The sequence below is a fragment of the Poecilia reticulata genome, chromosome 3, assembly GCF_904066995.2.
Source record: "Poecilia reticulata chromosome 3, P_reticulata-male-v2, whole genome shotgun sequence".
In the NCBI taxonomy this organism is placed as follows: domain Eukaryota; kingdom Metazoa; phylum Chordata; class Actinopteri; order Cyprinodontiformes; family Poeciliidae; genus Poecilia; species Poecilia reticulata.
Window position 1 is genome coordinate 3,480,380 of NC_088832.1, and position 23,739 is coordinate 3,504,118.

Here is a 23,739-nt window from a genome sequence, read left to right on the forward strand (position 1 = left end):
AGTTAATTTATTAGATATATTGAGAAAGAATTTAGGGAGTAAACATATGCAAATAATTATTTGATTTCTAAAGAAAATTTAATTATTTCATAGAATTTAATTATAGTAAGTGTGTTTGTGAGTGAAGGCATGATATACAATTGTGCATGTATGTATGTTTTTTTTTCGTGTGAATGTGTGAGTGTATGTTTAGATAGAATTTATGGTAGAATATATTTATATATAGATCAGGATAAATATTTAAACCATCACGAACCACACTCCATACCAGTAAGTGGCGGTAATGCTACCAGCAGTTTGTTGCCAACCGCCATAAAACCGACAAGAAGAAGAAGAAGAAGAAGAAGAAGAAGAAGAACCCTTCTCTGATGAGACGTCACTGCGAGTCACATGATAGGTCACCGTCTCTGCTTGTACTGAAAAACGTCCTGCAATCATGGTAAGCACAATCTAAATTCAAAGTATTGACCTACATTTAACATTACCATTTGCTCAGTGACGTGTTTTAAATAATGATGAAGAAATCAGAAGATGTTAATGATCCTTCGGGTGATGTCTGCTTCCGATTACTTTATTCGATCCTTTGGCCTAACGCTGCGCAAACATCAGCTAGCTGAGCTAACGTCTACTGATAAACTTATTAAAATATCCCGTCTGAATGTTTGCAGATTTATTTAGCCTCTGTTGTAGTGATATTGTGTTCTTATACTTGGTTTGTTCGGTCAGTGTTTTTCTGGAAGATAAGCTGAGTTTGTCAGCGCTAACGTTAGCATGTGTTAGCTGAAGCCACAGCTCTGCTGGATCTTGTTCTTATAAACTCTTGTGGAGTGGGTTGGTTTCCTCATCTTGGACAATCGGTCTGTGTTCCTATCCAATTTCTAATTTCAATTTATTTGGACAGAGCGCATGGCTACACATTTCTGCCTGTACATTATTTTTCTGTATTAAAAATCTACCGGTGCTATGGATTAACTGGTTGCGAGTTTATCTGGTTGAAACCTACGTGCACCGCAGATGTTTCTAAATTGTAGGTGGCTGCGTTAATGCCTGTTGAAAAATGCTATCTGTGTAACGAACCCTTTCGCAAAAACCTTGAGGTAAACCCCATTTGACGTATATATATTTAATGCCACACGTTAAAATTATGTTTAAAATATATTCTTTGTACAGAATAGCATTCAGTGCGCTTCGAAAACACCGCATTTGAGCATAACCAGATAAATGAGCAACACTAGACCATTCACATTTAGGTTCGCCAGAATAAATCAATTTAAGCTCACGAACAGCCGCAATGTAAACCTAAGTGGACAGTAGGGATGTGCGATATGGCATTAAATTCATATCACAATGCATATTGTGATGGGTGGATATAACGATATATAATTTGTAGAAAACTTACAATAGAAACAAATCATATACTAATTGAGTGGAATGTATATATTTATAAAAACTCATTTAACACTTGTTTTTGTGGATATATGATGTCTGTAACAGTTTTATTTTATGTTGCTGGCTATCATTGCAAGGTCTCCCTTAAAAAAATGTTAATGTAAGGGAGACCTCTTAATGATGACGTTAATCTATCTATCTATCTATCTATCTATCTATCTATCTATCTATCTATCTATCTATCTATCTATCTATCTAGATAGATAGATAGATAGATAGATAGATAGATAGATAGATAGATAGATAGAGAAATTTGCCGATCAGGTTTTTTCCTGCCGATTCCCATCACCGATAGCGATCACATAATTATTATTATTTTTTTATCATAAATACTACCGGTTACATTATGTGGAAAAAGGAACCATGAATTCACCTTAATTTAGACAAAAAATTGTTTTTAATAACTTTTTCCAAGAAAAAAACAAAACAGGCATTGTGCAAATTGTACTCCTATCAGTAAAACTATCTTTAACAGACTGATAACATATGGAGGCTCTGAAGAGGCTAAATAATGCAAAGAGTCAAAATAAAACCTCTCAAAATTGCCAAAGAAATTCAAGTATAAAGCTTAACATTCAAAGGCAAATACAGGTTCCATTACAATAAACAATCCAGAGTTACTGAATGAAAACTTCCTGATAGCATGGCGGCTAGCTGATTACTGCTAGTTCTGATTGGCTGTTTCTGACTGAGCAGAGTAATTATGCAGAACAGGGAGGAGATCGATTATTTTTTTAGAGATTATCTGTCTCATGTTAGGACAGCGAAAGTTTTAATACGTATGTAAAATGTATTTTTTAGGTTAGATGCTGCAGCTTTAAGCAGAGGTTCGGTGTGAGAGTCACTACCAGGTGGAGCAGAAGCGGCGCTCCGTCTGTCAAATATTACTACCTGTAGCGTAGCAGCGGTTCAACAGTGAGAGCAGAACCAGCGTCTTACATCGCAGCTCCAAGACTTAAATAATTTTACGGGTTATTTGTTTAGCTTTCTGACCGTCATGTTAATCCAGGTGAGTGTTTGTAGCTGTGCTGCTTTACCTGCTATCTGATCCTCCATATGTCTTTTTACTGCAGTGAGCCTCGATGTAGCCAAACTCCGTCAAGTATGGCATTGTTTTGATGCCATATTAGCTTCGTTGTGTTGATGCATTTTGACCTGCTTCAATTTTCCGCCGCAACACGTAAACTTCCCCATTCACTCAGTGCGTTATAGTTCCACATCGCTTAGGATTTGTTGCTGCGCGTTTGCGCAGTGTGAAGGAAAGAGTAGACCAGCTGCACAGGCAGGCTGAGAAATAAGATGCAGGTTATCAGTTTGTGTGATTAGCAACAAGAGACGTGATCTGCGATCACCGATCATACACTTTTTCAAGGAAATCGGCCGATTATGATCGGTGGCCGATCGATCGGCACACCTCTAAGATATATATAAGCTTAATGTAATGGATAACTGGGTCAAATCCTGCATTTTCTTCCCAATGTTGTTACTGAAACTTGTACTTAGCTGCATTGCTGGTATTCAAGCACATGCTTCGTTTTAAGGTGGTGAAACAAAATGGTTGTATTTCCTCTCTCCCACATTCTCTGCAGATTATATGTTTCTACTCGTAGTCTGAGTTTTAAAGCTGCAGTATGTAACTTTTTTAAAACTGTGGGCTTAGACTGAAAATTTGAACAAGCCCCGCCCCCTTGTTCTCGGCTGTGTTGCGCATTCCTCCCTCCACAGCTCCTCCCCGCACAAAGAAGACTAGCGCAGGCTAGTAAACAGGGCTCCATGACAGCGGATAAATGGCTATGGCAAAGGTAGGTATCAATGTATGCTTTTCACTTTAAAAATAGTCAGTTCATATTTTAATGTTACTTTTTTTTTTTTATAAATGGCTAGTAAGCTAACATAAAACCAGATATGTGTGTAATTACTTAATGTTAGGCTGCTATCTAGATAATATGTCAAGTCAGTGAGTTAGCAATTTACAATTTTCGCTTTGCACGATATGACATGTCATCTGTATGTTATGCGACTAGAGTTTTGACATGGAGTCCATGGGCTCCGATAAAGAAACAGTCACGGGTGGAAAGAAGAAGATGTCGTGTCCATGGAGCATCAGGCAGGCAGGCAGGTCAGAAGTCGCGGAGTCGGTCCAACTCATTACCATCTCTGTAGAGGATATGGCGTGTTGAATTTATGATCAGAAATTGCTGCTTTTAAACGTGTAATATAGCTCTGTTTCATTGTTTTCCCTTTGCACATCATACATTATATTTACATTTTATTTTATGTGGCATAATGTTAGCTGCTTATAATGAGCTTCAGCAATTTTTATCTGTCTCTAGGAGCACCTTCAACAATTGAATTTACAGGGGGTAAATTCAATATGTATATATCCCCCAGCCCTATTTACAGCTGACACAGCAAGTGTTTTAGTAATGTGTGGATCGGGATCCGGGCCTTGAGGTACTCAGCCATTGTGCTGCTTCTCCAACATCACCTCCTGTCTCCAGACAAACATCCTGGAGCATCTACCAGAGGAGCAGAGAGATGATGCCTTCTGTGGTGGAGAGGAAGTGCTGCATGCAACAGCCACCTTGTTGCATTTCAGTCCTACCACACATGGAGCCTTACACTCTTAAGGCATGAGTCCTGCGTCTGGCCAGGAACATCTGGAATGACCTTTGTGCTGTTGTTGAATTTCCAGATGAAGGTGAAGAACATGCTGAATAGAGACAGTTTGTCTTGGCATTATGGGACTCTGGGTCCTGATCACAGAGCAGTCATCCCAAACTGGTGTGTTTGGACAAACCAGGACAGATTTCTAGATTCCTTTGGAGAGTACAAGAAATGTATTTCTAGCAGAATATAGCTGCAATGCTTTTAAAATTTTTAATGGTTTCTGTCTGCATATACATATTTTGCTTATTCAAAACATTTCGAATACATTTGTTGTGAATACTTCTCAATAAAGGGTTTAAAAAATATTTCTCTCCATTTGCTCATTTCTTGAGAGCTAGACAACTTTACAACACAGATTACTAAAGTACCTATTGGAATAATAAATATTAACTTAATGAAATTCTCTGGTTCTATATTAGCCATACAATGTCAAGGAATCTCAGTAAGACATGGGTTAACATCTTCAAAAGGTCTTATTTTGCATGTGTAAAATAAATCAACTTTTGTTGCAAAGCACTCCTACAGAAGTAAATATGTGAATATTTTGAGTTATGGTGACGGATAATTCTGTCCTCTGTCTGCTGCAATGTTTGACCTGTTGAAAGAGCAGAAATAATTAGATGTGCAGAGTTTCACCCAGAAAAGTTGCTATGCCCGGTGCTGGGGGCGCTGTTAGGTCCATTGGTTGCCCAAAGTGTTTTTGTATTAAAATATGTGGAGTAGACAGGAAAAGTAAAAATATTACTGAGTAATTATGTTACGGGAAATCATCACCAGTGAAACGCTATCTAAACCCACAACTAGTCTTAAAAACAACAGAACAAAAAATACAATTAAAATTAATATGAATTATTTGCACTTCTGTTTAATCCAAATGAAGTCAGCATCTCCATCAGGGCTTCAGGGGCACATAAATGCTAATATTTTAACACAGACCACAGATACATGAATGTAACATTTTTTTATTGAGATGATCAATGCTGCTGAATTTGATTTAATGGTTTCAGCATACATAAATTAAAATATTTTCAATTGTTTAGCATTTAACCCTTTCAAGACGAGGTCTCAATGGCCGGCGCGCATTCTTTCTCTTCTCAGTGCGTCAGAGCTCGCTATGAAGCCATGCAGCGATCGCTAGCAAAACTACTACTAACACTACTGCACACACCACGAACTCTAACTAACACACTTAGTCTAAAAAACCCATCGAAGCACTCTTAGTAAAACACACAGCTTCGCTGCTCCCTAGTCTCTTGCCGTATCCAAATCCCTCCCCCCCTCCTCTCTCCGCGTGTCTCCGTTCTACCTAGCAACAGACCGTCAACACATTTTCATTGGTTGTTACAAAATGTGGTACATTTAGACCCCACAAAATAAGGCGGAAATGATCGATCATATTCCTGGCTTTATTTTGAAGTAAATAACCACAAAACCAATATAAAAACACCACTTTTATAAAGTTTGACGTCCGTGCTGTCCAACAGAGTTGAAATGAAAACTCGGTATGCGTCCGTGTTATTATGAAGCCTTATAAATGCGTCACATGCTTTTACACCCGTGGCGGGCAGCGACTGTTTTTAAGCTTAAGATTTTAAGGAGCTGGCAAGTTTACTTTGTAAAACTTCAAATAACAATATTGATAGTTTTGTTACCATAGCTACACTCTGATGCTATGAGTTTAATCTTTAAGTTTGAGATCTGTTTATTCGCAAATACAAATTAGTAAATTATACTTAATTAATTTTTAGGATGCCCAATTAAACTAGTCCCCCTCTCCCAGATTTAACTAAATCTAACACAGAAGCTGTTAGAGGTGCTGATGATTTTTAGCAACAAAAAGGGCCCCAAAGTCAAATTCTGCTCAAGGCCCTATACAGCCTTGGACCGGTGTTCTGACGATCAGTGCTACCTCGTCAGATTTTCCATTTTCCTACCGTAGCACTAGATGGCTAAGTCTGTCAGTGCTACACGTCCAAACTGCTACCGTCATGTTTAAAAACAGAAAACTATAGCGGGTTGTGTTAATATTAAATACATTGGATAAAATTATTTCAATGACGGAACTGAAGTGGAAGCTTAGGAGTTATGTTAGCTTAGCACTGGAACAATTTATATACATGACGAAACCACAAGATCACTTCCTTCATCTGAATATCCTACCCGTTCAAAATGAAAAGCTATAGATGTATGCACTAATCCTTTTATTAGAATATCCTACTTGTTAAAATATATTTTAAATACAAAGGTGTTAGTAAGAATAAAACGGTGTCAGACAGGGGAAACGCGTTATTGGAATTAAATTAAACTCAGACAAATACAGATCACTGCAACAATTTTTGTGCATTAATAAGTTGTATGACAGACTTTATTAAATGCAGTGCAGCCATAATGTGTCCACCGAACTGCGCAGGTCACTGTGCTCCTGAAATGATAGGTTATGATTCATGTACAGTAATATTACACCGCTATTACACAGCTTCAATCTCGCATAGTATCGCTACCAACATCTATTTAGCAGGTTTAGTAATAGAGTGTTGTTAAACTAAAATATTTTAATATATAGGGACAAAAAAGCCCACCAAACACATTTTGTCCTGATTAACCGACAAACAATAACTTAACGACATTGCAGACGGCAAATTAAAGCCATTTATAAATATATTTACAAGCTGCCTGTCATTTAAACAAAACCATGAAGTGATACAGCAGCTTAATGAAAGCCAGGTATAAAATAAATTAAATAAAACTTACTGAAATCTGCGATGAAATAAAACGCATAAAACAAAACTTCCACAGGTAGGATGTATTTATAAGAAATCTGAGTAAGCAGTATGTGACGTAGCATCGATGTGCGCATGCGCATTACCACAAGGTAGGGTGGATTTACGGGTAGCAGATAAACAGAACACTGGCCCTGCATGATGAGCTAAATCCGTTGCACTGCGCAGCGATGCACAACAAATGGGAGACGTAATTAAATACTGCTAATGTGACTTTAGTAGCTCTTCATTTCGTGTCTGCTGAATTTCTAAATACACAAACTGTTGTGGTTGTCCAACTTTAAGGGAGGAGTTTGTCAGATCTTCGCCCCGACGCACGCATTAACTCTGGCTGACTAAGTAGACAAAGCATTTGATATGGTTTGATGCATCGTGTAACTGGAAAAATAGTATTAAACATAATAGTAAAATAATATAAAATCAGCGTGACGTGTGACTACTAGGAGAGCGCGAAAGCTCCTCACCTGAACCATGATGAAGTTAGCGCTGGTTCGTTAACCACTAACTCAGTGGCCAACCGGGAACAAATACATAAACTTTACAGGGAAAAGGAAACCCTTATCTTGGCAGCGTTTTGAGATGTTAATTTTAATCAGAAGAGGAATAATTAAAATCTTTTGACTTGTTTTATTCTCTCTTCTGCCCGGATTCATTGAGGTCGTCATTGTATCAGCTGAACCATAAAGACAAAGACAAACGTTTTCCCAAGTCCAAACATAAACAACATTTATTAGGCGAACAACTAATGAAACTGACAGAACACAATAAAATCACAAACCAGCATCCAATTCAATATTTACCTCACTCCACAGACATCCAAACACCAAGACAAACTTACGGGGAACCATTTCACCGCCGCACCGTTCCCCAGAGACGGCATCACGGGTAACCCCGGAGCGATCTGAGGTTAAGGTTCCTATACTTTTAAAGGGAGGGCGTGTTTCCCTTCTCTGCTGCATTCAAATTAGGGGAGTGTCCTTGGCTAAGTTCATTTAAATCTAGTTGACTATGTTCCAGTAAAACCTGTTTTTTAAGATCAAAGAAGTGTTATTTTCTTTTGAATGAAGATAGATGTTTTATATGACCCTGTCCCAAGAGGAAGCTCTACTCTGGGTGCGTTCACACTGCAGCCTGAAGTGACTCAATTCCGATTTTTGTTTGGCAATTCCGATTTTTTGCCAGTAAATGCGACCTGTATGTGTTCTGCAGTGTAAACGGGCAAGTGACCTGAAGTGTCCCGCATGCGCAGTAGAGGGCGCAATAGCGGCAGCGATCTGAGTGTAATGCTAACTGTCATAAAAAGAAGTGCTCAGTTGTTTTTGCAGACGTAAACATGGAGGCTAACGGTGGACTTAGCTTACATATTTGAAGTTGTTGTCCAACCGGAGCAACATATTAACAACTTAATCCTCATATAGTCCGTCATGGTTGTTGTTTTTCTTCCTGCTTGTGCGTATCAGGACGCAGAATAGTGAGATTTGTTGAGAATCAGTGACATTCAGTTCGGATGAATGCAACCTGGACGTTAGGTCGCATTTGAATCAGATACGTGTCGGATATGGGTCACATTCGAAAAAGAATCCGACCTGTGCTGTTCACACTGCCATCAAAAGATCGGATACAGGTCGCATTACTTCAAAAAAATTGAAATTGGGTCACTTCAGGCTGCAGTGTAAACGCACCCTCTGTTGGCAGGACCAGATTGTTTTACACCAGCTGTTAAATCTTATCAAAGTGGTCAAAAGGTTAAACTCACACACAGGGAAGCTAGCTGTGTTCTAAATTATAGAGAACTACAAGCTAAGTTATTTTAATTCAACTTAGTGTAATATGTTTCAATAGAACTATCCTACATAAGAGATTACGCTAATTGAATGAATATAATTTGGAGTGAATTTTCTTATTTAAAACTTATTTGATCTAATATTGAACATATGGTTAAGTTTTTACGACTAGCTTATTTTAAATTTATTTTCTTAACAATGTAAACGCCGCATATAATTCTTTGTTCACAAAAAATAAATCATTTTCACTAGTCACTCAACCCGCATCTCTGAAAGCGCGACTACAAGTTATTCCTGCAGTTCACATAGAGCTGTGCGACCAGAGCTAATGCGGTGCGGTTTAAACTCTTATCTTGATGTAGAGTTCTCTAAAGAAGCATAATTTCTCACAGGGGGTTGATGTAAATATCCATCAACCCCCTGATGGATATTTACTGTGTCCAGTAAAACTGGACACAGTTTCACTCAAACTGTGTCCAGTTTGAGTGAAAGGAAGTGCACGCAATGTGCGCAGAGATCAAGCAGCGGCAGCTTGGGTTTCAATGCGCAGAGGCACCAGCTGTGTGGTTGGTCCGCTCTCCCAGCTTTAAGTGCTATAAAGTTTTAGGAATAAATTTGCTCACCCAGTGAAATGATCAGAGGAACAGATGCTTGCAATACAGCATTAACTTAAAAAAAATTATTTATTTATTTTTTTGCATTATTAATTTTTCTAATAAAAAAATGCTTGGCCTGGCGGAGGGGCTAGTAAAGCATGGCGGGCCACCAGGTTTATAATACACTGGGAGAAACCCTCAGATTATTTAAAATAATAAAATAAGGCCACACACAGTATTAGCCCAATAAAAGTCTTTTTAGTGAGTTACTCTTGAGATCTTAATGGGTGTGTTGTGGAAGCAGATAGTATTTTGCAAAGATTTGGAGTTCTATCAGCTTATCACATTGATTATTTCCTGGTTCAGTTTTTTAAGTGACCCTAAAACAACCATGTCCACGGAAACCTCTGCCTCCCTCTCACAGCTGCCACCACAAGTTAATCTCGCCACCAGTGAATCCATAACAGCGACATGGGCAATTGCCCAGATCAGCATGTTGTTGGGGGCAGCATGAAAAGACTAATGCTTTTGTAGAGGAAATGAGAATAATGACTTGTGGTATTTTTCAGCCAACCACGCAGCAGTCGGCTCAAGATGAACAAGAGAAGCTTCTGGATGAAGCTGTTCAGGCTGTCAAGGTCCAGTCATTCCAGATGAAGCGATGCTTGGTAGGCTGCTTTTCATTTTGTTCTCTCTGCTTACAATACCATTTTCACAACTTCACTCATGTTTTACATTCCTTTCAAATATTTTGTATAGAAAAAAGAGCAACTCTCTAGCCTCCTTTGGACTCCACTGGTGACATTTTCTTAAAAAAAAAAAAAAAGACAAACTATTTAAAATAAATATTTACAGAAAAACGGCTATAAGTGTATTTGGAAACCCGATTTAGGATGATCATTTCAAGTTATGTGATTTGTTTTCTCTTTTTTATCTATTCTGATTTTAAGATTTGACCTGCCAGATGACTCCAGTTTCTCTTTAAAAGCTTTAATTATTGAACTGTTGAGCTTTTTTTTCTTTCTAAAAAAACTTAAAGGGGCCATATCTTGCAAAATCCACTTTTTTTATCTCTTAAATACACGTTTTGTGCAAAATTAAGTTTATTCTCTGCTGGTGCTGCATAGAAATCTTTATATTCTTTTTGGGTTATATTTTTCAGTCTGTTCATTTTTCTCTATTGCCTATAACATCTTGTCTATGACATCACCTCATTTGCTGTAGAACTGCTAAACAAGTCATAACTTCCAGCTAATCAGTTTTGTGAATCCACCATTTTTTAAAAGCTTATTTAGACCCAATCATTGAAAAGCTGAGACTGCCTATTTTATCTGAATGAATTCTTCTTATTATTTTTATATTCTTTTCCATCCAAAATCACAAATTTGGGATTTGTCTGTTCCAAATTCCGGTCGGATTTGGGACGTCCTGGAATGAATACTCACCAAACCAAAGTATGGTGAATATTCAAAAACTTACCAAACTTTGCCCAAAATTGTCCCCCGCATGAAATTAAATTACCGTAAATTCTGGACTATAAGCCTTTACTTTTTTACCACACTTTGAACTCTGCGGTCTATACTATACTATACTATACTATACTAATGCATCTTTTTTTTCATGTCGGCAAAAACATTTAGCCTCGTAACATTAGACCAATCGATGAGTTGTTTGCAGAGGTCCAATGAAATTGTGCAATAAATCAAGAGCACTTTCACAATTCAATGACCGGTATTGTAAATCCAGTAGCGCCTGCATACTGTGCATAGCTTGAGATATTTCTTCAACTTAAAAAAAAAAAAAGTTACTGAAATTTGTATCTAGCCGTCTTTGCTATTAGCATTGTGGGTAAAAAAGGGTATTTTGTGTAAAAACATCTTGTACATAGCCCCCATCTATGTGAGTCTGTGGGAATGAGAACATGTCCGACCCAAACATAAATGTTATTAGTCAGTTTACTGTTATTTGGAGGCTTTGTACTCTTTCTGTAAGCTACATATGACTATGGAGTGAAAGTAGCTAAAAACGAATAAGCAGAGTTTCAACCGTCTTGTACTTCTAAGGGGGGGGGGCAGTGGGAGTTTCAGATACGTCACCTGAACCTGGGAATCTCCATCCTTTACCTCCCATGGATCACAGGTGTAGGCTTTTCTTCCCTATCTTTATTATTTAGCATAATTTGTTAAATAAATAAATAAAATAATAATAATAAAGCATATTCACTTTATTATTATTATTATTATTATTATTATTTTATTTTCACATCAACTGTTTTTGTGAACCATGCGCATGTGGTCAAATACACAGGTAAGGTAATTTTATTTATATAGCACATTTTCAGCAACAACTCAATTCAAAGTGCTTTACATGAGTTAAAAGGAAATGCAAACAAAATAACAAACCAAAGGAAAAAAGAGAAAAGAGGAAAGAAAACTAATCTAATGTTCTAAAGTATGTAAACTAGGTGCTCCTGTTTAGGGTTGCTAAGTATCTAATTCCATTTTTAAATAGTGAGTACTTTACAGTTTCTGATAAAATGAGCTAAAGAGTGACTGATCTAATTCCTTTTCTGGGTTAAAGTGAGCACTCCACAATTCTAAGTTTGTTCTAAATCCTTTTCTGGGTTAACAGGAACAGTCACTGCTTAGTTTATATTACTTTTAAGTATTTCTGGATTCCAAGTTCGTAGTTATTCTAATTCTGATTCCATTTTTGGGAATCAGAATTGGTGTGTACTCCACAATTTCTGATATTACTAATAAACTAAAATAATCATTTTCTGGGTTAAATAGGGAGTACTCACCCTAAAACAAAAAAGAGGAATGGACACAGTAGGGCAAATGGCAACATTCAGACAAAACGATGGGAAAAACAAAGACACAAGTAAAGTCGGTGACGTCAAAGGGCCACGAAGGAACGTTACTGAGAGTCCTGGCAGAGTCCGATAGAGGTATTGTTATTAAGGCATGATTGCCTTAGGAGTGTTCAGCTTCGCAACTCCATGGATACAGGAGGGGGTGAGGAGGGAAGAGTGTTGTGTTTACATATCTTCAAGGAGATTAGAAATATGAGGCCCTTCCAAGGCCACAGGGGGAAAGCCAATTCAGAAACAGAACGTCTTGCGTCGGGAAGATTATAAATTTCAATCTTCCCTAAAGTCTCTCTGATACATCTCAGTTCCCAGTCATCCAAATTAGTTTGGTCGTTCCACTGAGCCGAAACTAGCAACTTCTCCAAGATCGATTCCATCCTGTTGGTGAGTTTTGAGTCCTCGTCTCTGTCAACAGTCTGAGTGTTTGCTAGTTCAGCCAAGTCCGTCACAAATTTGCCGATAGGCCAGGAATCCACAAGCTCCAAACAGCAGAAATCCTGTTATCACGAATAAATCCAGGGTGAATCCCACCGGGTGTGTCCCCACAGGACAAGAAGGCTCTCCTGTTCCCAGACTTCTGGTCGAAAATTTGACCAATTGCATTGAGAGATCGGTTGACCAGATCCATAATTTGTAGATTTGGATGATGTGCAAAGAAAGGCTCCAAAAATATATGTATAGTCTAGGATTGTGCTGTTTATGTGCACATGATGCGCATAATGCGTTGGGGATGTAGTTGTGCTCATTTGGGTCAGGTGCAATAGTGGGTTCACCCCCTGAGACGGGTCCATGCCCTGCAAGGCGTTGTGGTTCCAGCGGCATCCGGTGAGCATAAGCAACGTGTGTGTTACTGATATGTATGTATATTTAAAGGTACACACTGTAAAAAAAAAAAAAAGCATTTGCAATATGTATTTGCTTATGTTACCATACGGATTAAATTAAAAGTAAAATATCCCCACGTGTTATGTTCCTGTGTAAATATCTTACAATGGAATGTGGTACACCTGTGGCTTAAAGTCCGGTGCAGCCTGTACAAGAACTAAATTGATTTTCTTTCTAAGATTAGAGAATGCGGATTTTAATCAGTTGTGCTCCGTAATCTGGAATTTATGGTATTTTAATGGAATCACAAGTGTAGAGCATCTGTCCCCAAATGTGAGATAAGGTAAACCGTGTACTGTAGAGATCTGAAATTTGGTATGTAGGTAGATCCACTTGAACCCCGACACAATGTACCGTATTTTCCACACTAAGGCGCACCGGATTATATGGCGCACCTTCAATGAATGGTCTATTTTAAAACTTTTTTAATATATGTCGCACCGCATTATAAGGTGCATAGAATAGACGCTATAGTAGAGGCTGGAGTTACGTTATGCATCCACTAGATGGAGCTGCACTAAAGGGAATGTCAACAAAACAGTCCGGGTCCGGTCGGCGAGGAGAGCCTTCCGCGACTGGGCCGGGGCGTGTCCGGACGATGGTCACCCTTCTCCGTTTGCACACAGCATGTTGGTGGAGAACGTGGTGCTAAATGACCTGCAGACGACCTGATTCTAGATGGTCGGTAGGTAGATAGGTCAGTCAAACTTTATTAATAGATTACAAACCAGCGTTCTGACAACTATGTCAGCATGCACCGTGCACTTCTTCTTCTACGGGCGAAAATGAAGTCGGCGGCTGCTTACCGTAGTTGCTAGACCTGTTGTGGCTCAATATTGGTCCATATATAAGGCACACTGTCGGCTTTTGAGGAAATTGAAGGTTTTTAGGTGCGCCTTATAGTGCGGAAAATACGGTACCTTGGATTTATCCCCTAAAATGTACAGGGAGGCAGCCATTTTGGGTCAAAGGGAATATTTTGACAATTTTTCACTTTTACACACCTCAAACTTGAACAAACTCCTCTTAGGGATTTTTAGCTATCGACTTTATTTTTTTTGTCATTGTGCAGATAAGGGGTGGGGCATTAAAAGTTATCAAAATTGTGAGTTTTTGAGCACATTTACTGAGCCTAGAAAAATGACAAAAATTGGTGTACTCGCCAAAGCAAACAAAACACTATTACTTTCAGACACAATGGCCAAGTTGCACCAAATATAGTATGAGTGATCCAGATTGGATGCCCGACAATCTTATGTGGTCCTATGCTGATATTATATAAGCCCCGTCCCCTCAGAGCAGGAAGTGTTTTTTCTTCCATTTCTGACCCTCACCTGAAGCTTATCAAGATGATCTCATGTCAGGATAAGAAGTTGATCTGGTTTGTTTTAAAACGCAGAGTTTTTGGTAGAGGGCAGTAAATCAGAAGTGACACTGTTGACATATTCTAAATTCCACATATTTTAGCCAAGCTTCACCAAGCTCACCGTGATCGATTATAGTCCATTCACCAATTGATCCACAGCGCCCAATAGAAATCTTAAAAAGGGGAAAAAAAAATCGGACCTTGACAGGATCCACAAAAAAGTCTTCTGGAGAAATGGTCCAAACCCAACAGGAAGTCGTCCATTTTGGATCAAAGCTGCCATGTTTTCTTTTTTAAATTTATTGTATCTGCTAAAACAACTCCTACAGCTTTTGACATACCAACATCAGAATCACTAAGCATAGTCTTGAGGCATTGAAGGTCAATAGTTATCAAAATTGCTTTCTTACATCAAAGCATGTGGGCATTTTTGATAAACTTTGGAATAAAACGTTTCTCTGCCGGTAGATAATTGTATCACTGCTGTCTAACTACAAAAAAGGGGTGGAGTTTGCTGTCAAACTCCACCCGTTTCCCCACTGAAAGGGGTGTAGTGGAACACTCTGCGCCCTGGAGGGTGGTAGGGTGTGAAATGTCTCATTCATATGGAAGCAAATATGTGTCACCAGGTTTTGAATAAAAAAATGCCACTGAAATTTTTATGTTGCATATTTCCACTTACACTTTCTGCGTTAAAATGTATTCAGACTACATTTTAACCTAAAAAAGTTTCATTGTTATGTTACCATGGCTGAAATTTAATTTATTTTCATTTCAAGCAAAACTTTACATTGCCATTTCAGAGTGGTAAAAATTTTAATAGCTGTTTTTCAGTTTATCTTCTCAGTGTTAAAAAATTAGGCATATAAAAAAATTCTACTTTTCAAAATTCAAACAATATTTTTAGTCTCCTTAGAAATGAAATATTCTCATTTCACCATATAAGATGCATCGTCAAAAAATTCAGCGTAAAAAAAAAAGAAGAAAAAAGAAGACAAGTTTACTTGCAGTCACACACTATTACTGGATGTTAGATTCCAACACCCAACTAATCCAGTTACGCGTTTCTCGGTCACATAACGTGACGCTTGTGCAGCGGTACTCACATTGCAAGAAAATTATGCATCACCGAGGCGGTCCTGGAAACTAGCACTAACTCAACGGTGAGTTTACTGCTTTTGTGTTTGAGTAGTTTTTTTTTTCTTTTTCTTTGCTCATGAAGTTTGGTATGTAATCTTAGAGCCTGATTTAAAACATTGATTTGGGTAGCTGTTAATCATACAACATGCAGTGTTGTATACTATGTCTTGCTATCCGCCCCAACCCCCACCTGTTTTATTTGAAAAAGAGGTACCACTTGTGCAAAGTCCATCACCTCTTTGGAGAACTCATGGGTGATGACTTTCTTGGTTGTTTGTTGTTTTAGGAGAGTCTGAGACGGGAAGTTTCAATAGTTATAATTTTCCAGGAGATCCTAATGCTAATGTAGTAAGCAAACATGACTGCTTGGCCTGCTTCAATGGAAGGGTTAGCATATTAGTTCGTTTTTAAGTCAGGATGATGAGGTTCAGTCAGCCAGGCACTTAGCTTATTAATATCGTCCAAAAGACATGAGTGGCGTAAGAAGTGACGTCAACAAACAAGATGCCAGGTTTAATAATAAAATGTAGCCCTAATGCAGAATGTTAGGAGGTGTCTGCTAAATTCTCTTTTATCAAATATTTTAGGCTGCCGCATACCGGAACACCATCCATCCATGTGGAAATGACAACTTTTATTTAAGGTACATTGTGTTTTGAAGCATGACTTATGAAGCTCTGTATTTGTTTCCCAAAATTTCACTTGTATTGAGATGTCATGGTATATGTTACTTACTTTTTTGTTGTGCCATGATAACCTTACAATTTAAATCTTTTGGAAAACATATTTACAGTTTGGTGTCTTTGATGTCAAAATGTACTTACTATTAAAATAAAAAAGTTACTGAGCTAACTAACACCTGTATTCAATTAAATGTGTTTTTTATATTACCTATTCGGTTCTAAGCAAAAAGTATGTTTAAATTATTCAGTGCTTCTGTGAATCTACAACCTCATTTGACATAGATTGTCTTCATTGATGTTGAAAATTGAATAAATGTTTTTTTCCTTCCAATTTTTTGTACAATAGGTCTTTTTCTGGAATGATTTCCTCAAACCATGTCCCGATAAAGAAGATGAAACATAATCTGCATTTAAGGTGTTGTTGAAATTTAGAGAAACAGTTCTTTAATGTTCTGGTTTTATTTACACAAATAATACATAGGTAAATGTTGAATTAAACACAGAAAACTTGTAACATGGCAATCAATGTTCAGAGATGTTGCCTTTACACTGCTCTGATTCATGGTCATAGGCAGTAGGAAATATGCAATGAAATGTGTTTTTTACCCAACATTTTATTGTGTACGTTTATATGATTTGGAAATGTTTTTAATCCATTAGAAAATAAAATGCAAAAGTCAAAATAACAACTCTATTTATTGTAATAATGTAAGTTCTAAAAAAAAGAAAAAAGTACCATCATACATCCTAGATACTTTCTAGAAATCTGGATACTGCTGAAAAATGTAAATTGGCCACAGCCTTCACACCCTACAATGACTCTATAAAGAATTTGAATTAATGAGTTATAACATTTAATTTCCCTTTGGGATCAAAATAGCTTTACTGAATTGAATTGTAGTTGACCTAAAATCTGAATTTTGATTTACATTCAAGTTGTAAATCTGGACAACTTCTTTGACAGAATAAAAAGATGTTCACAAAACTCAACTGCAGCAGTGAAAATGTCACAGGCAAAAAAAAAAAAAAAATAATAAGGGATGTGGCTCCCAAGGCTATCTGCATTTCTTAAAGCAGGATGTACTTCGGAACTGTGACACTTGAGTCGTCCCGAAGAGGAAGCCCAATGTCTTCCCATTCGATTTCTGGAATCTGTACACCCGGGAAAACGCAAGGAAGAGAGAGAGAGAAAACCCAAAATTTACTTGGTCAAATATCTTGAGTTATGGAGTAATAAGCAGAGGCCTCATGCATAAAAGAGTGCGCAGTTTTCACACTAAAACTTGAGGTATGGATGAATTTAGAAAAGTGCGGCGCACAAATATCCAGATGTATAAAGCCGTGTGCACGCACGTGGCTGTGCACCTTTCCTTTTTAAATCCCAATTTGCGGGAAATGGAGCGCAGCTGCTGGTCCAGCCATAACTACATATGTAAATTAGTATAAATACCCGGAAATCTGCCACCACGTGAAGCAATAACCATGGCAACGTCCTTGTTTGTAGCAGTGTGCTTTCAGGGCACATGAGGTCACCTCACAAAATAAAAATAATAAATTTTAAAGAAAATAGAAAAGTCCTAATTACAAAAAATAAAAATAAAGAGATTGTGCAAATGCCTTTTTTAACATTAGAACATTAGTTCAGCCGGTGTGTCAGAAAGCCCTTTGAGTGGGGAATGTGGACATTTATTCTAAATAGGGGATCATGTCCATAAATTGTACATTTACAGAATAGAGATGCTTTCTGTCCATAAAGGCACATTCATAAAGACCAGTTGCGGCTCGACTGAAGGATGGCTGCAGCTGGACTGGTACCAGTACCGCACGGCTCCTTCTTAAAGTTTTGCTCAAGAGCTCCACGATGATCAGTCTGAGAAATCTAAACATAATAAACCATCAACATTTCTCAGCAGATCAATATGATCTATGATCAATCACTCCCCTGAATCCTTCCATTGACGATGTTCTCCATCAGAGCCAAAGCTCCCCACAATTACACGGCTCACCTTTGCACAGCTACTTTTCGATTGTCTACACACTTTGATCACCTTAAAAATAATCAAACCTATTTGGAGTTAATCTGCTAATCCAACCCTTTTTTCTTTTTTTTTGTGATAATGAAATTATCCATAGATGCATTTCATGTGCTTCGGCACACAGACCAATGCTTTACATCTTTATGAGACAAAAACTGAGGAAAAGTACTATTTACATTCTAGTGAGGTTTTCACATCCTTTTATTTTTCTTTATTTTGTGTGCATGAGCTTATTGCCTGAGGATAAATGCGGTTCAGTTTTATCGTTTACATTTAAACAATAAAATATTAAAATCATGAAAAAAATATTGGGTTTGATGCTTCTTGGTCTAAATAACATTGAATGTAGTCAGATTTCAGTGTATTTATGTGAGTTTTAACACTTTGTAGTTTAATATTGTTCACAGAAAAAGTTTGCGTGCCTGCCACACGCTTTAACGCCAGTGAAAAAGTGTGTGGCAGGCACGCAAACTTTGACACGAAGTTCATTTTTATACATGCCGACTTGTGGGTAAAACATGGCGCCGCACAATTTTTGTGCGTGCACAGGCTTTATGCATGAGGCCTCAGATGTATGGTTAAAAACTGAATATCATGTTGATGACCACACAAAACTATAGGCTATCACTACTGTCTTTAAAAAATGTGTATTAAATATTAAAACTCTTAATATACTTTTTTTAAACCTTTGATTATCACTTTCTATATATGAAGCAGCTTCCTCCATTCCTATTAACCATAAACATGAGTTGTGGAATCTTCATATCTTTAAACAAATGTACCCTATAAACGGTATGTACAAGTATCTGAAAGTATGAAATGCATTAATGAGAAATTTGAGCAGAACTCAAAAATCCTAATTGGGGGACTGTTTAAACTTTAACCAAACTATATTATCAGTATGCAGACAAAACTTGCCAGTCAAGGTGCTTAAAAACACCACAGATTTGGGATTGGAAAAATAGGGGAAACAGAAAAATGGTTAGAATATATTAACATGGTAAGGGTTAAGAAATGAGTAAACCCAGACTAAAAATATGCAGTTTTTGTCCTAAGGACAGACTAGGGATTTATTTTTGGCAGACCATCTGCAAAATAATTGATGTTGTGTTACGGTAAAATTGTTATATGGTGACATGAATTTACCTTAACGTAAACCATTTTGTGCACTAAACACTTCTAAAATAAGTGCCAATAAAGTGAACAAACTGGAAAATGTAAAAAAAAAAAAAAGTCACCAAAACCTGTTAACTAAATCGAGCTGCAAGATGATGTATGAAAAACAATACTACTTAAAAATAAAAGTATTAAACTTACCGTTGCGTTGGCGTTAGCTTCCAGGACTGCCTCGATGATAGTTTTCCTTCAATGTGATCTCCACATAAGCATAAAACATCAGGTCATGTGACTAAAAACACGTGACTAAGAAACAACTGGATTGACTGGGTTTTGGAATCTGACATTCATTGCTAATGTATGTGACTGCCAGTAACTTTCCCTTTTTTATACTAAATTTTTAGATGCTGAATTTCAGACAGCAAAATTGAGCCAATTGAATCTAAGGAGACTGAAAATATTGCGTTTGATTTTTGACTTTTAAGACTGAAAAGTTGATTACTTTGAAATAGTACTGTGAAATTTTTGCTTGAAGTGGAAATAAATGAAATTTCTACCAATGTAAAAATAACGAAATGCTTTAGGTCAAAAATGTATTCTGGATATATGTGAACATTGAAATGGTACGTCCAAATATACATATACATTAAAATGTCAGTGGCATATTCTGGTGACACATATTTACTTCCATACTGGGAACAGGAGTAAACAAGGGGTCTGTGGAGCTACAATAACATGAAATTCAGGCCTCTATAGTTATCAATACACCTATTGATAACTATTGAAGATCAATAGTTATAAAAAAAAAGTGTTCTCCTACATTGAAGAATGTGGGCGAGACATTTCTTATATATTTTTTTATTTATTTTTTATTCTTTTTTTATTTAATATCACAATTTAAAACGAGATGGTGTGAACCATAATGAACGGAAAATAAAATCAGAGCTAACAAAGAAGAAAACGGGGTATGGTGTTGCAGAGAATGAGTATCATTAACTGTGTTGCATGTGTGTGTATATGAGAGTGTGAGCAGAAATGGTAATATGAACGACATCACAAGTATGTAGAGCAATAAAAACAGAATACATACAGAATGTATATTTATTTATTTCGGGTTTCACGCAAGATTGCAAAACCCGACACACCACCCTGTGCACGGCCAATATGGAATATGGAAGCTCATGTCAGGCATCATAGCGGCTAAGATAAGGGGCCACATGGATAAATACATGAGCACGGCACATAAGGGCATAGGCATAAATAGCAGAGGAGCCAAACACCAACTCCTTGTAGACCACACAGTCGCCCGAGACTGCAAAACCTGACACACCAACCTGTGCACGGCTTGGATTGATTACAAGAAAACCTATGACTCAATGCCACACACTTGGATCATTGAATGCTTGGAGATGTACAACATCAATATGACCCTAAGAGCCTTCATTGCAAACTCGATGGGGCTGTGGAAAACCACCTTTGAAGTCAACTGCAAACCACTTGTACAAGTGTCCATCAAATGTGGCCTATACCAAGGAGATGCTCTGTCCCCACTGCTGTTCTGCATAGGCCTGAACCCCCTCAGCCAAATCATCAACAAGACTTTCTAGGGATACCGACTCAAGAATGGGGCCACAATCAGTCACCTCCTCTACATAGATGACATCAAGCTGTACGCCAAGAGCGAGCGAGACATCGACACTGATTCACACCACCAGGACCTACAGCACTGACATTGGAATGTCATTCGGACTAGAGAAGTGTGGTTGGATGGTCACAAAGAGAGGGAAGGTCGTCCACACAGAAGGGATCTCACTCCCAGGAGGAACAATAGCATACCACAAGCAAATGGCAACCTCGATGAGGTCACAAGGAAAGGATCCACAGCCAAATACCTCCAACGAATAAAGCAAGCCTTGAGAAGCCAGCTCAATGGCAAGAACAAGATCCGTGCAATAAACAGCTTTACCAGTATTCAGAAACCCTGCAGGAATAATTAGCTGGCCAAAGGAGGAGATTAAGACTCGGAGGCTACTAACCATGCAAGGAGGATTCCACCCCAAATCCAGCACCCTGAGACTGTACACGAGCCGTAAGGAAGGAGGCAGAGGACTAGTGAGTGTGAGAGCCACTGTCCAGGAGGAAACATCCAAGATCCATAAATACATCAAGGACAAAGCCTCAACAGACGATGTGCTCAGCGAATGTCTCAGAAAATGGGAAACAGAGGACAAGGTGCTGGAGGTACCATCATGGGAGGACAAGCCCCTACATGGGATGTACCACCGACAAATAACTGAAGTGGCTGATATCAGGAAATCCTACCAATGGCTGGAAAAAGCTGGACTCAAGGACAGCACAGTGGCTCTCATCCTGGTTGCACAGGAACAGGCCCTAAACACCAGAGCAATAGAGGCTCAGATCTACCACACCAGACAAGACCCAAGATGTAGGTTGTGCAAGGAGGCTGCTGAGACAGTCCAGCACATAATAGCAGGGTGCAAGATGCTGGCAGGGAAAGCATACATGGAACGACATAACCAAGTAGTAGTACAGAAACATCTGTGCAGAATATGGACTGGAAGCCCCGAGATCAAAGTGGGGAACGCCCCAAAAGGTGGTGGAGAATGACCGAGCTAAGATCCTGTGGGACTTCCAGATCCAGACAGACAAAATGGTAATGGTGAACCAACTGGACATTGTGATGGTTTATAAACAACAGAGGAAAGCCGTTGTGGTGGATGTAGCAATACCAAGTGATTACAACATCAGGAAAAAGGAGCAGGAGAAACTGGAGAAATACCAGGGCCTCAGAGAGGAACTGAAAAAGGCCTGGAAGGTGAAGACCACAGTGGTGCCTGTGGTCATCGGGGCCCTCGGGGCAGTCACCCCCAAACTGGAGCAGTGGCTCAAACAGATCCTAGGAACAACATCAGACATCTCAGTCCAGAAATGTGCAGTTTTAGGCACAGCAAAGATACTGTGCAGAACCCTCAGAGGATGAGAGGGAGCAAGACAGACCACACGAAGAGGATGAGAAGGGAATGTATATAAAAAAAAATAATTCCCTTCTCACCCTCCATGGGTGGTCTCTTTCATCCTCTGAGCTCAGGTCCGTCTCTAGAGGTCTGGGAGCTTGAGGGTTCTGCGCAGTATCTTGGCTGTGCCTAGAACTGCATATTTCTGAACTGATATGTCTGATGTGTTGTGTGTCTGTGTGTGTGTATATATATATATATATATATATAACGATAATCATAATATTTAAAGTATATATGAGAGTCATATAAAATATTTTCCATTGAAAGGTGTTCATTGAGTACATTTTTCTAATGTGTCACACTGATGGTGGTCCTTGTTTTCCAATTCATAAGAATTGTTTTCTTAGCAATGGTTAAAGCTATAAGTAGTTGTTTAGTATTTGGGACATCATTAATGATGTTGGTGGTGTCTCCCAATAAACAAAGACAAGGTAATAATGGGATGAGACGGCCAAACCTACTGGAAAGGAATGTAACCTTAAAGCTTAAAGCCTTAACCTTAAAGCATGAAAGTATGTATCAGGGGTATTTTGTGAACAATTTCTGCACAATTCAGTGAGCCAACCCCATTTTATGCATTCTTTGAGTTGTGTAGTGGATTCTGTGAAGTACTTTATATTGAATGAGCTGAAGATTAGCTTTTGTTGTCATATGAGATATTATTGCATAAAAGTATTTCTACTTTATATAGACAATAAGTGAATGATTTACATATGAATAGGATTTAAAAGCATATGTCCACTTTAAAACATACCTATGCTTATTGTGAAGCATTTGTAGAAAAATAAGATTTTTTTTCTGCATGATTACAAATCAACAGATGGAGTCAAATCCTCCAAATTGTGGTATCTGAGCAACTAAAATCAGTCCTCAGCATATCTTTGTTACACAAATATAGGTATATAAAATGGTTTTACTAGGGTCAAGTCAAACATTAACTTGAACCTAGTAACAGGGCATCAATTCAATCTAAGGCCAGTTTTATATTTCTGTGGGAAAGAGTAAAATTATGTTAATTCCTTAATGCATATCCAATGTACAAAAAATGCTTTTGCTTTACCCTCATGGCACCACCGCTCAGGTGCTATGGGGGAGCTAGGATGGAACCCTCTGCTTATCAGGAGCAAAGTGTCCCAAAACAAGCTGATAAAACATTGACTAGGGACAGAGCGACTGGTTCCCCTCCTCCCTCCCCCCTCCCTCTCTGCTCCTACAATAATTCCATGGATACCTACAAAAAAATGTCTTCTGGACCAGAGTTTCTCAAATTTACGGATGGAATGAATCAGCAGATTTGCCTTGGCACGTCTCTCCTTAGCGCTAA

At 38.2% G+C, this 23,739-nt stretch overlaps 1 protein-coding gene across 1 annotated transcript in view; it reads left to right on the forward strand.

Moving 5' to 3' along the window:
- The first annotated feature begins 281 nt into the window (after positions 1-281).
- vps35 (VPS35 retromer complex component) overlaps positions 282-23,739 on the forward strand; it is a 51,727-nt gene continuing 28,269 nt past the window's right edge. Inside the window, exons 1-2 of the mRNA XM_008405049.3 lie at positions 282-439; positions 9,849-9,947. Of these exons, the coding sequence (XP_008403271.1) occupies positions 437-439; positions 9,849-9,947 (102 nt within the window). The 5' untranslated portion in view covers positions 282-436. The remainder of the gene's footprint in view (positions 440-9,848; positions 9,948-23,739) is intronic.